The sequence below is a fragment of the Hemiscyllium ocellatum genome, chromosome 6, assembly GCF_020745735.1.
Source record: "Hemiscyllium ocellatum isolate sHemOce1 chromosome 6, sHemOce1.pat.X.cur, whole genome shotgun sequence".
Taxonomy (NCBI): Eukaryota; Metazoa; Chordata; class Chondrichthyes; order Orectolobiformes; family Hemiscylliidae; genus Hemiscyllium; species Hemiscyllium ocellatum.
Window position 1 is genome coordinate 118,216,849 of NC_083406.1, and position 14,424 is coordinate 118,231,272.

Below are 14,424 nucleotides of genomic sequence, written 5' to 3' on the forward strand. Positions count from 1 at the left end.
ATCGAGCATAATGTTACACAGGATTCCTACCGACTCTCTATGGTTTGCATTGTGCCACATTACGACGACTGCAAATTATTGAACTTAAATGAAAACATGCCGAACATCTCATCATTTTCAGATGTTACAGCAAAAGAAAACTTTTAATTATAGCAAATAACATTGTGTAAATAGCAAAAGGTCAAAAACATTTTCAAACTGAAACGGTGAACACTTTTATCTTGAAAGGAGGTCAACATTTGCAAATTTTATTAAATTACTGAATAAAGAAGCAACAACTAAGAATTGTCTGATATTTTTAAAAATTAACTATCTAAAAGCAGTGAAACAGAAATACATTTCTTTTCAATATTTAATCTGGAAATTTGGTCTTTTACTAAAGATTTCTGTGGAGAGAAGCTCTCCGAGATTCAAACAATTCTTGAGCAGCCTTGTGGCAGTGTCCTCTGTCTCTGGACCAGAATGCTTAGGTGCAAGTCCCACCTGCTTCAGAGGTGTGCAATAAAATTTCTGAATTTGTTGGTTAGAAAATAAGTAGAAATCCAATTTCATTTTAAGACCATAAATGTAGGAGCAGAATTAGACTGTTCAGTGCATCATGTCTGTTCTGCCTTTCAATGAGATCGTGACTAATTTGACAATCCTTAACTCCACTTTCCTGCCTTATCCCCACAACACTCAAGTACCTCACTGATTTAAAAATCTGGCCATCGCAGTCTGGAATATTCTGAATGACTTAGCCTCTACAGATTTCTGTAACAATTCCATAAATTCATTCCCTCAGAGGGAGAAAGTTCTTCATCTTAATGTCTTGAATTACATGGGCCCAAATGGCTAAAAAGCTTTATGTTGTTGGGTTAGATTTATTTTTATTCTGGGATAGAAGTGCTCTCTGATTTTTTTTTCAGGATTTGTAGCTAGCCTGATTTGGAGATGCCAGTGTTGGATGGGGTGTAAGAAGTTAAAAATGTGATGTTTAATTATGATTTGGAGATACCAGTGTTGGACTGGGGTGTACAAAGTTAAAAATCACACAACACCAGGTTATAGTCCAACAGGTTTAATTGGAAGCACATTAGCTTTCAGAGTGCCACTCCTTTATCAGACTATAACCTGGTGTTGTGTTATTTTTAACAATGTTTAATTAGTTAGCCTGAGCTCTTCTTAAAACAGAGACCCAGAGAGCAACTACCTGCATTTACTTTACTGATGGTCTGTAACCCGATAGGGCATTAACTAACCCACATTTATGCTATGGGTCAGATTGCAAGGCTGTCTCCAGACAGCCCTTCCTGAAGAAAGTTACAAATCACACAACACCAGGTTATAGTCCAATAGGTTTATTTGGAAACACTAACTTTCGGAGCACTGCTCCTTCATCAACCTTCCTGAAGAAGGGTTATACCTGAAACTCAGACTTCGCCACCTCCTATTGCTGCCTGGCCTGCTGTGTTCTTCCAGCCTGTCTATTTTCAATTCCAGCATCTGTAGGTTTTTTTTGTCTTAGACATGTTCCTACATCTTTGGCTACATTATTGAAATAGGATGAATCTAGATTCCTATTCAATGGTTTATTTACAAAAAAAAATAGAATGAAAAGACCAAGCAAATGAATTTCACAACTCTTTCCAGTGGCATAAAGTACTTCTGATATCGTATGCTAGATCTAGAAATGCAGCATTAAAATACTTTGTATTCAACCAGAAGATTTCTGAATTGGGTAGAGTTACACAGACTATGGAGTTTGATTTCTCAGCTGTATTGAGTTAGCTGATCTAAGCCAAATTTGGAAAATCAAATGCTATAATTGGGGTTAACATTTCAAATCCAGTATGAATCTTCTTCAGTAGACTTCATGAGAGTGTTCTAAGATGTCATTTTGAACTTGAAATGTTAACGGTTTCTTTCTCCACAGATGCTGCCAGAACTGCTGAGTTTTTCCAGCATTCTGTTTATTTCAGATTTCCAGCATCCGCAGTATTTCATTTTTACTCTCATACTACTCCAAAAAAAAGGAAAAGAAGTTACTTGTTTCTACCCCAGCAGTTCACCACGTGGAAACAAACAGGATTAGGTAGTGGGTCACGTAACCTCTGAAGTCTGCTCCACATGTGTGCTGGGCACAATAAGGGTTGCTTTTGGACTCCTCACAACTGACCAGGATGATAATCTATCTGATATAGCTCACACAGCATGGTGCGAAGTAGCACAGAATGATAGAAATGTTTCAGTACAGAAAGCGTCTATTCAGCCCTTTGTGTTTTCTCCAGCTAAATAAACTAGTTGTTTATTCTAGCCTCATTTTACCAGCACCAGGTCTGTCAAGTTGCAGGTTACAACACTTCAGCTGTAGATCCAGGTTCCTTTTAAATGAGTTCAGGATTGCGACCTCAACTGCCAAATACAGTACATTACAGCATAGGAACAGGCCCTCCAATCCTGGGCCGGTTCCTAATCCTTATTTCAATCCGCTTATTGCCCAAGCATAGATTTTATCCCATTGTTGAGCTCCCATTCGTGTTTCTATCAAGATGCACCTTAATGCTGTTAATGTGCCTGCTCCACCACCTCCACTGGCAGTGCTCTCTGGGCATCTACCAACCTCTGTGAAAAATTTTCCCCATACTTGTTCCCTAAACTTTCCCCCATTACATCAAACCTGTGCTCTCTTTTAGTTGACCTTTCCACCCTGAAAAAAAGCCTCTGATTATAGGCCTTGTTTATGCCTCTCACTTTTGTAGACCTCTAACCCTCAGCCTTCATCTTTCCATTCAATCAGAGTTTATCTAACCAGGCAACAATCAAGTAAACTATCTCTGCCCCCTCTCTAAAGCATCCACGTCCTTCCAGTAGTGTGGCTACCCAAACTGCACGCAATATTCCAAATGTGGCCTAACTAAAGTTTTATACAGTTTGCCAATTTTTATATTTGATGCCCCAGTCAATGAAGGCAAGTGTGCTATTTACCTTCTTGACTACCTTATCCACCTGTGTTGCCACTTTCAGAGATCTGTTGACCTGTACGCTCAGATCCTTCTGTATGTCAATGCTCCTATTGGGCACTGAATTCTAGACACCCATCACCCAGTGGGTGAATAGGATTTCCCTTAAATCCCCTCTCGTGCTTCAACCGGTTTCTTTTAATCCTTCTTTTTATAACTGACCTCGCTGCTCGGGGAAACAAGTCTTTCCTGTCCACTTTATCCAAGCCCCTCATTGAATCTGGTCTGGCATTAGATGTAGAAAACAAAGGGTTGAATGGCCTACTTCTGCTCCTAAGTTCTAGGCCTCACCTCAATTAAGTAATTAACTAAAATGCAGCAGAATGCTGGAAAGCAATGGACATTTTAAATTATTGGTTACTATTCATGGATCAATGAGCATGTAGTAGCATTTTGCATTTGGTTTCCATGGTCAATTACTTATCAAATATGGCGTCATAGATCACTGTCTGTTTAGTAACTGCAGTATTCTAAATCAAGAACACCTCATATTGGCTGCTACCAGATATGTAGTCAATTCTCAGTTACATTAATATATTGAGACTCCCTTACTAACATTTTCACTGTAAACACTCATTCAAAATAGAGTTTCCATAATTGCTAAACACACCAGAGTTTGGACTTCTAAGTATTCTCAGATCTACAACAATGACCTACATTTATATTGCAATTTTAAAAGAATAAAACATCCCAATATGCTTCACAAAAGCACTTAAAAACAAAATCTGACACCAAGCTACTTAAAGGGATACAAGGATGGATGACCAAAGGTAGAGTTAAAAAGGTGTGATTTACGGATGACCTCAATTGAGAAAAGTGAAGTAGAAGGATGGGACGTTTTGTAGAGGGAATGCCAGAACTTAGGACTCAGTTTGAGATATGACTAATGGTCAAGTGTTTGAAATGGGGAATCCTTAACAGACCAGAAATAGATCAGTGTTCTGGGAGGTTGTAAGATTGGAGGGAATTTCAGATTAGATGAGGTAGGGTAAGGTCACAGAGGAAATTGTAATCAAGGATAAACTAAATGTTATGATCCCAACTGCTGTTAATGGTGGAGAAATCAGATTCCAGAGCAAAACTGGTTTGATAGATCATCAGGTTAATTTTTGTAGTTGGTTACCATGGTGGTTATTCACTTGATAATAAATGAGACTGCAAATGTTCTCTAACAAAAGAATGCAAGTAAATCACACAAAAGAAACACACCTATATATGACAGCTTAGAAAGATCTTCACAAAGAGCAACATTAAATTTTAGCATTTCTCAGCAATACCTCTTGCAGATGTTCAAATCCTAGAGAAATATCACTCTTATCTCAACTCTTTCATGATTTACTTAACTAACTCTGTCCAGTTTTCCTTCAGGAACTGCCAGTCCAAGTCTTTTCAGTCTGACAATTTCTAACAAACTCTCACAGCTTGGAGATTTTGCTAACTAAAACCCTTCCGAAGTGGAATTTGTTCTTGCTTCTGAACCTGAACCTAAATCAAAAGCGAAACTCGTGGCCCCATAAACTCAGCTGTATAAACATTTCATACATTAGTAACACAGGTATCCTGCTAGGCAGCTGATTGAATGACATGCCTTCTTGAAAATTATGTATTTAATTCTCTGTTCCAAGTAGCTTCTGGCCTTAAAGTTACCTCCACAGAACTGAAATCACACATCTGCTTCTATTTTAAAATTCCAAATTTGCAATATTGCAGTATATTGTAAAACTTTTATCACATAAGAATTAACCATTTTGCTAAAATATGGACTAATAATATTTCACTCCAATAAGGCAGGAAGCAGACAATCTAGTTTTTTTTTCTTTAAAGAATTATATTGTTATCCTGTCTTTATTTTAAAATAAGCTCTTTTCAAACACAAAGCTTACAAATTGACTGCTTTCAGAAATTCCCAGCAATTATCAGGCCAGGCACTCTTTGTACAAACATTCCTTCCAGGCCAACACCAAAGACTAGTTGACAAAATGTCTACCTCAGCCAGGTCTGAACATAGGAACCCATTATGACTTGACTTGAAGCCAATGATTCCACAATTATCTGCTATAATACACAATGGATTTTGATGAGGCACATCATATTCACCTCATTAGCTGAGTGTCTCAACACTAAGCCCCAGTGACATTACTGAAATTGACTTGTTTGGATCATCTTTAATTATACAACTCTGAATTTCTGTTCATCATCTGCTTGTAAATTCAGAAGAGTAAGAAGCTCCAGGCCTTGCTGAACACCTGTTACCAGTCTCAATCTCTCAAGAATCTGATTTCTGGAAAGAAAGCAGAAAGGTCCCCTCTAAGTTTATTATTGACTATGCAGGTCTCAGAGTCTCGTGCCAGCAATGATTTCTGAAATTCCACAATCATGTGAGGAACATCGGAACATCTGTATATATGTTGCTTATAATTATTGCACCTTCACTAGAAGCTGCACTCCATCTGGACTTCTAGAAGGGAGACCTCTGTGCACTGTCAATTGAAGAATCTCAATTGAACTCTGTAACATATTGGATTTAAATCAACTTCTAACTTGTTTCCTTTATCTTTTGTTTCTCCTTATGATGCCCATGTATAAATATGCATGAGCCAATCCCCCTGGGTTTTGAATGCAACAACAAACTCTATTTTGTTGTAACCTTAAACAATTTGCTGCAGATCATTTTAACTTTGACTTCATAACCAAATTTGGGGGGAAACACACCACTGCCTACTTACAAAAGATATTTTTTTTTACAATTCTATTTAATACAAGAGAGGATAATAAGAATGGCCAATTCAACTCTGGTCTGTGACAGCTTTAACTCCAGGTATCAAGCCTTTCTGAGCTAGTTCCCAGCCTGAAAATGTGTTTATTGCCTTTTTATAACAAGCCGCTGTTCAAAAGTTCAATTCTTATGAGATAATGAGAGCCCAGAGACAGTATGTTTCTGTTAGGGTGAAGGATAAGGCTGGTAGATGTAGGAAATACTGGACGACGAGGAAAGCTGAGGTTCTGATCAAGAAAAAGAAGAAAGTGTGTACCAGGTTTGAAAACAGGGATCAAGTGAATCCCGAGAAGAGTAAGGGCAGTGGAAGTTTACTGAAGAGGGAGATCAGGAGGGCAAACAGTGGACACGAGAAAGCTTTTGGCAACAAAAGTGTAACTAGGGAGGGAATAGGGACCCTTAAAGACCAGCAAGACTGCCTATGTGCAGAACTGCAGGAGATGGGGGAGATATTAAATGAGTATTTTGCATCAGGGTCCACTATGGTGAAGGATATGGAAGCTAGATAGCTTGAGGAAATAAATTGCGATATTTTGAAAAGTGCTCATATTACAGAGGAGGTGGTGCTGGACGTCTTAAAATGCATAATGGCGAATAAGTCCTCAGGACCTGATCAGGTGTATCCCAGAATTTTGAGAAGCGAGTGAAGTGATTGCTAAGCCCCTTGCTAAGATATTTGCATCATCAGTAACCACAGGTGAGGTGCTGGGAGACTGGAGCCAATTCCCATTCCTAGACGTGATAGTACAGAGAACACCGAACGGAGAATTCACCACAAGGGTATACAGGAAAGCAACACACACAGACCAAGTCCTAAACTATGAAAGTAACCACCCCAACACACACAAACGAAGCTGCATCAGGACACTATTCAAAAGGGCCACAACACACTGCAGTACACCAGAACTGCGAAATGAGGAAGAGGAACACCTATACAAGGTATTCGCCAAAAACGGATACCCGCGCAACTTCATCAACAGATGCCTAAGAGAAAGACCACGGAACGAGGACATGCCACAACCAAAAGGACTAGCCACACTACCATACATCAGGAGCGTTTCAGAACTGACAGCCAGACTACTGCGACCCTTAGGACTCAGAACGGCACACAAACCAACAGCCACGCTCAGACAACAACTCATTAGAACGAAGAAGCCAATACCCAACATGAGCAAAACTAATGTAGTGTACAAAATACCATGCAAGGACTGCACAAAACACTATATAGGACAAACAGGAAGACAGCTAACAATCCGCATACATGAACATCAACTAGCCACGAAACGACACGACCAGCTATCCCTAGTAGCCACACACGCAGACAATAAGCAACATGAATTCGACTGGGACAACACTACTATCATAGGGCAAGCCAGACAGAGAACAGCCAGGGAATTCTTAGAGGCATGGCATTCATCCACAAACTCCATCAACAAACACACCGACCTGGACCCAATATACCAACCACTACAGCGGACAGCTGAAACTGACAAGAGGAAGCGGCAAGGACAGACCACTATAAATACTGGAAGAAACATCAAAGAAGCGCTTCGCAGGAGGTTCCAAAGCACTGATGATGTCGCCTAGCCAGGGGACGAAACGTTTGCAACAAAAACTTCCAGCTCGGCGAACAGAACAATGTGCCATTGTTTAAGAAAGCTGATGGGGAAAAGCCAGAACAATGTGCCTAACATTGGTGGTAGGCAAGCTGTTGGAGGGAATTCTGAGGGACAGGATTTATATGTATTTGGAAAGACAAGGACTAATTAGGGATAGTCAACATGGCACTGTGCCTGGGAAATCATGCCTCACTAACTTGATTTGAGTTTTTTTAAGACGTGCCTAAGAGGATTGATGAAGGCAGTGCAGTGGACATGGTCTGTGTGGAGTTTAGTAAGACATTCAGTAAGGTTCTCCATGGTAGACAGGTTAACAAGGTCAGATCACAAGAATACAGGGAAAACTAGCCATTTGGATACGTAACTGGCTCAAAGGTAGGAGATAGGGAGGTGATGGAGGGTTGTCTTTGAGACTGGAGACCTGTGTGCTACAACGATCGGTGCTGGTTGTGAATATGGGAGGTATAGTTAGTCAGATTGTTAGATGACACCAATGTTGATGGTGTAGTGGACAACAAAGAAGGTTACCTCAGACTATAATGGGACCGTGATCAGATGGACTGAGGAGAGGCACTGCATTTGGTCAGGCAAATCAGGGCAGGACTTGTACACTTAATGGTAAGGTCATGGGGACTGTTGCTGAACAAAGAGACCTTAGAGTGCAGGTTCATATTTCCTTGAAAATGGAGTTACAGGTAGACAGATTAGTGAAGGAGGTGTTTGGTACACTTGCCTTTACTGCTCAATGCATTGAGTATAGGAGTTGGGAGGTTGTGTACAGGACATTGGTGAGGCCACTTTTGGAATATTGCCTTCACCTCTGGTCGCCCTCCTATTGGAAGGATGTTGTCGAACTTGAAAGGGTTCAGAATATATTTATAAGGATGTTTCCAGGATCGGGGGTTTGAGCTATAGGGAGAGGTTGAATAGGCTGGGACTATGTTCCCTGGAGTATCAGAGACTTAGGGGTGACCATATAAAGGATTGTAAAATCATAAAGGACATGAATAGGGTGAATAGCCAAGGTCTTTTCCCCAGGGTAGGGGAGTCCAGAACTAAAGGACATAAGGTGAGAGAGGAAAGATTTAAAAGGGACCTAACGGTCAACTTCTTCATGCAGAAGGTGGTGCGTGTATGGAATGAGCTGCCAGAGGAAATATTGGAGACTGGTGCAATTACAGCATTTAAAAGGCATCTGGACATGTATATGATGAGGAAAGATTTAGAGGGATATGAGCCAACCGCTAGAAAATGGGAACATTTAGAATATCTGGTCAGCATAGATGAGTTGGACCAAAGGGTCTGTTTCCACGTTGTACATCTATGACTATGACTATGTTATGTTAACTTCCACTCACTGTTGCAATACAAAAATACAGAAAGAATAAATAGCAACTTTTGCCAGAGTCATGCCAGACTCAAAACATTACTTCTTTCTCCCTCCTCAGATGCTGCCAAACCTGCTGATTTTCTCCAGCTTTTGCTGTGTTCATTTCAGATTTCCAACATCTGCAGTGTTTTGCTTTTCATCAGGTCTATTTTGGCTCTTTCAAATAGTTATCCAATTATCAATACATTCCCAGCTCTTTTCCTATAGCTTTGTAGTTTCTATTCCACTTCAAATATTAATCCCACACTATTTTGAAAGCTGTTACTGAACCTGCTTCCTGGGACTGACAGTCTCCCATTCATTACATTGAAAACATTCTCATCCCCCTTTATCACCAGTTATCTTACATCTGTATCGTTTGGTTACTAAATCCCCTGCTAATGGAAATATCCTCGCCCTGTCAACTTCATTAAAAACTTTCAGACTTGTAAAAAATCTCCAGTAAATCTCCCAATACTCAAAACACAATTCTCATTATAATTCTTAAGACACTCTTAAGACTTTCTATCAGATTCACACAATAAAATGGATCCCATAACCAGCTGATGAATGAACAGCCAAATAAGAATGAGATAATCAGTTCAAACAGGCAAACGATTCAGGAAGCCTGAAGAAGCTAAATAAATAGTTTATTAGTACAGAACTCCTGCCCGTTACCAAATAGTTAATACCAAGTAGAACTGACTCATCAGATATAAAGAATTGCAAATAGTGCACATTTCTTGCCACAGATTGTTTTGTCTCTAAATCAGCGCAGCTACTTATATGTCAATATTTAACATATTTACTCATTATAAAGCATTGATAAAAGTTGTAAACATTTTAATGTGAACAAGGACTGCCTGTCACAAGGTACTTGGACGCTGCCACAGTGCATAGTGCTGCAGTGCTCCTCTTCTACAATTATTTAGTTTGTATTCAAAACAACTACAACAACTACAACAATGTGACTTAAGAACAAAATGCATTCTTGAGTCTGGATTTGTTTCTCAGCTGGTTAAGAGTTACAGCATCTTTTGTTTAACTAGAATTGATCTCATTCAATAACATTACTGGAGCAATCTAACAATGAGACATAGACATTGAAGCTTCCAAGAAGGATCACTGAAGAACAAGCTACAAAGTGAAGTCAAGTTGAATCGCTGGCAACAATGCATCCCTCCCCGATGAGGTCTGACATCATTCATTATGAAGTGTTTCAAGAGGTTCGTCATGGCATACATCAATGCCAGCCTCGCAGATTACTTTGATCCATTATAAATTTGTCTATTGTGGCAAAGGGTCCACAGCAGACACCATCTCCCTGACTCTACACTGATCCCTGGAAATTTCTAGATAACAAGGATACCTATGGTCAGACTCCTAACTACTGACTTCAGCTCTATCTTCAACACCATAGTTCCAACCAAACAAATCTCCAAGCTCCAAGACCTAGGACTCTGCAACCCCCTCTACAACTGGAGTCTTGACCTCCTAACCCACAGACCACAATCAGTAGGGTTAGGCAACAACACCATCTCCATGATAATCCTAAACACCAGTGCTCCACAAGGCTGCATATTTAGCTCCTTACTATACTCCTGATACACTCATGACTATATGGCCAAATTCTGCTCTAACTCCATCAACAGTTTTGCTGATGACATAACCGTAGTCAGTTGAATCTTAAAACAGTAAGACATTCCTGATAAAGAGTTTATACTTGAAACATCGACTCTCCTGCTCCTTGGATGCTGCCTAACAAGCTGTGCTTTTTCAGCACCCCTCTTTTTGACTCTGATCTCCAGCATCTGCAGTCCTCACTCTCTCCTAACAACAAGACAAAGTACAGGAAAGAAATAGAGAGCTCAGTGGCATCGTGTAAAGACAATCTCTTTTCAATGTCAGTAAAACGAAGGAGTTGGTCATCAACTTCAGGAAACAGAGTGGAGAACACACCCCTATCTTCAATGGTGCTGAGGGGGAGATGGTTGACAGCTTTAAGTTCCAAGGAGTAATATCACCAACAATCTATCCTGGTCTATCCACGTTATGTTAACGTCATGACAATACACCTACACCTCTATTTCCTCAGAAAGCTAAGAAAATTCAGCATGTCCATAAGGACTCTTACCAGTTTTAATGAATGCACCATAGAAGGCACCCTATCTGGACGTATCACAGTTTGATATTGTAAATGCTCAGCCCAAGACCATAGGAAATTACAGAGAATTGTGAACACAGCCCAGCCCAGCACACAAAACAGCGTTCCATCCAGTGACTCCATCTATACTTCCTGCTACCTCTGGAAAGCAGCCAACATAAGCAAAGACCACTCCCAACCTGGGTACAATCTCTTCCATCCTCTTCTGCTGGGCAGAAGATACAGAAGTTCGAAAACACATACCAACAGATTCATGAACAGCTTTTTCCCCGCTGTTCTCAGACTTTGTAATGGTCCAGAAATCATATAACCCTATAATGTGGAAGCAAGTTATTTGGCCCATCAAGTCCATAATGACCCTCTGAGAGGCGCATCCAACTGAGTCCCACCCCCACAGCCTATCCCTGTAACCCTGCACTTCCCATGCTAATCCACCTAACCTACACATCCCTAGATACTATAGGCAATTTAGGATGGCTAATCCACTAACCTACACATCTTTGGACTATGGGAGGAAAATGGAGCACCTGGAGGAAATTCACACAAACACACGGAGAACGTGCAAACTCCACAAGGACAGTCACCCGAGGGTGGAATTGAATGAGGGTCCCTGGATGCTGAGAGCCAGCAGTGCTAACCATTGAGCCACTGTGCTGGCCTCCTATGTTCACGTTAATCTTTCTCTGCACCTGTAACACTCTAGAGTAAGAATTATACAGAGACATAGGTTTGCACAGCATGGAAACAGAGCCTTTGGTCCATCTCGTCAATGCCATGAATTCTTGCTTCAAGATCTTTGGGGTGTCTGAGGTGTTCTACAGTCTGTTCTGTTACCCCAACATACTTATGTATGCTATGATTTACCTCGATAGCACGTAAAAAATTATTTTCAATATATATGTGACGATAATAAAATCAAATCACTGGACTTGAAAAGTTAATTCTGCTTTCTTTCCATGGATACTATCGAAGCCGCTGAGTTTCTTCAGGAATTTCTGTTTTTAAGTTTTAATAAACTTCAACCAATTGGTCAATTGGTGGGGTTAGGGTTGTGAAATATAAATGCTACAGAATTCATTCCTCTACTGATAGGTTAATTGCAGCCAAAATATAGCCTGTGGAGACAGATTTGCTGACAGGCATACACATATCTTTTTAATATTTCACAGCATTATCAAACATACAGCATTATCAAACATACAGCACAAATGAAAAAGAAAAAGCCCAAGCTAAAAAGTTGTGCAACAGAAGACTCTGAGCATTCCTTTCTGACTTTGATGCTGAAACATACTTTTAATGGGAACAGAAGCAGTTAATAGAACAAAAAATGGCACAGAGAAGATTAAGTGATGGAATGGGATTATGGTTTAACTAGATTTCCTTCTGCAAGTTTGGCTGTTTTAGAATTTGAATTATGCAAAATAAGTCATGAATTATAAACTCTGATGAGAATCCAAAACTACTTTCAAGTACTTACAAGCAGTAGACAAATATACAGCAGCTGTAGATCATGGGAAGTTCATCCAACAACTAGGACAAAAAGTGAAAATAAGAGAATGAATTTTACTGGTAAAGTACAGTATATCCAATATAATTCCTACATAAATTATATTAGTATAGCTTGAAGGTGTCTGCAACGTTACTTTAACGATTCCATCACACACGTTAAAGGCACCTGCAGACCAATGGAACCAAATACTTTTTCTAATTAAATTGCATTTCTGTTTTCGCTTTTAAAAAGCCTCATAATTAGCTTCTGAAGACTCCCTAGAACTGCTCATTGATTTTTTGTGATTAAGCAACTTAAATAGCAAATACAACTATTAGCTTTCTGGTGATTCAAGTGTGCATTCTGGGAGAGAAGCAGAGCTTTGAAGAGTCAAAGCAATTGAAAACCACTATTTTATCCCTTAATTGAGACTCTATTTTTGAAGATCTTGCAAGTTTTTTTTTAAATATAGCAATAATTTGACGCTATATTTCCACAGTCTGAGAAACTGGTTTAAAAAAAAACTTGATATTGGAGATTTTGGACTTCATAATACTTCTATAAACAAAATTCTTTTAGCCTGCGGGTTTTATGGTTCAGTCAATCTTTCCATTCAATGCACACAATCTTAGAGGAGAAAGACGGGTGTTAAGACCATAATGAGCAGTGTAAGAGTATGAATATCAGAGTTTTTTTCCCCCAGATTGAAAGTTATGCAAAATTAATTGCATAATTACATCAATTTTATGTTTTTGAAGTGAAACAACTTTAAAAACATAAAATTGATTTAAAGATAGAAAATTTCAGGGAAACTTCCCTTCTCATTTCCTTTCCCCACAGCCTTGCATCTGTAAAGAATTATGGCAAGTAACAATTCAAGGATATAACCAAGAACTGCAGATACTGGAATGGTTAAAAGGATGTTTGTTAGGCTGGGGGAAAGTTTGTCATACAGGTTCCCAGGGCTTGTGCTAGTATACCAGATTTTCCATACACATTATTGATCATAGCCTTTGTGTAATTTCCAATTTTGCTGGTGACACAAAAGTTGGAAATATCAAAAACAAATTGGAGGAATGGACGGATAAGAGGCAGGTAATGTTCAATATGGAGAAGTGAGAGATGATGCATTTTGGCAGGAAGATCACTGACAATATAAAACAAAGGGTGCAATTCTAAAATGTTAGCAAAAGCAGAGAGACTTGGGTTAGGCTTACTGGCAGGGCAAATTGTGAAAGCAGTTAATACAGCAAACAATATCCTAGGCTTTAACAATAAGGGAATAGCACAAAGGAGTAGGAAGGTTACGTTGACTTTTTTTTAGATTAGATTAGACTTACAGTGTGGAAACAGGCCCTTCGGCCCAACAAGTCCACACCGACCCGCCGAAGCGAAACCCACCCATACCCCTACATTTACCCCTTACCTAACACTATGGGCAGTTTTAGCATGGCCAATTCACCTGACCCGCACATCTTTGGACTGTGGGAGGAAACCGGAGCACCCGGAGGAAACCCACGCAGACACGGGGAGAACGTGCAAACTCCACACAGTCTGTCGCCTGAGTCGGGAATTGAACCCGGGTCTCACAGCGCCTGAGACCCGGGTTCAATTCCCGACTCAGGCGACTTCTGTAAAATAAAAGTTTAGCCTCTCAGTAGAAGTACTACATCAATTCTGGGTGTCACACTTTCGGAAGGCATTGGATAGAGTGCTGAAGAGGATTACAAGAAAGGATCCAGTGATTAGCAATTTTAGTTATGAAAACAGATTGGAGAAGCTGGCACCACTGTCCTTGGAGAAGCAAAGGCTCAGAGGAGATACAGTTGAAATATTCACAATGAAGAGTCATCCAGACAGAGTAAATGAATAGAAAGAATTCTCACTGCAAGAATCTAGAACAAGAGGACACAGATTTAAAGCGTTAAAAAAGCATAAGTGATAGAAGGAAAAATATTATCATACAGTATGCGGTTGGGCTCCGAAATGCATGACTGAGAGTGCA

The 14,424-nt window shown here is 39.8% G+C and overlaps 1 protein-coding gene across 1 annotated transcript in view; it reads right to left on the reverse strand.

The window, feature by feature from the left end:
- acer3 (alkaline ceramidase 3) overlaps window positions 1–14,424 on the reverse strand; it is a 186,604-nt gene that overhangs the window by 94,603 nt on the left and 77,577 nt on the right. The window contains exon 4 of the mRNA XM_060826306.1: window positions 12,408–12,460. Within this exon, the coding sequence (XP_060682289.1) occupies window positions 12,408–12,460 (53 nt within the window). The remainder of the gene's footprint in view (window positions 1–12,407; window positions 12,461–14,424) is intronic.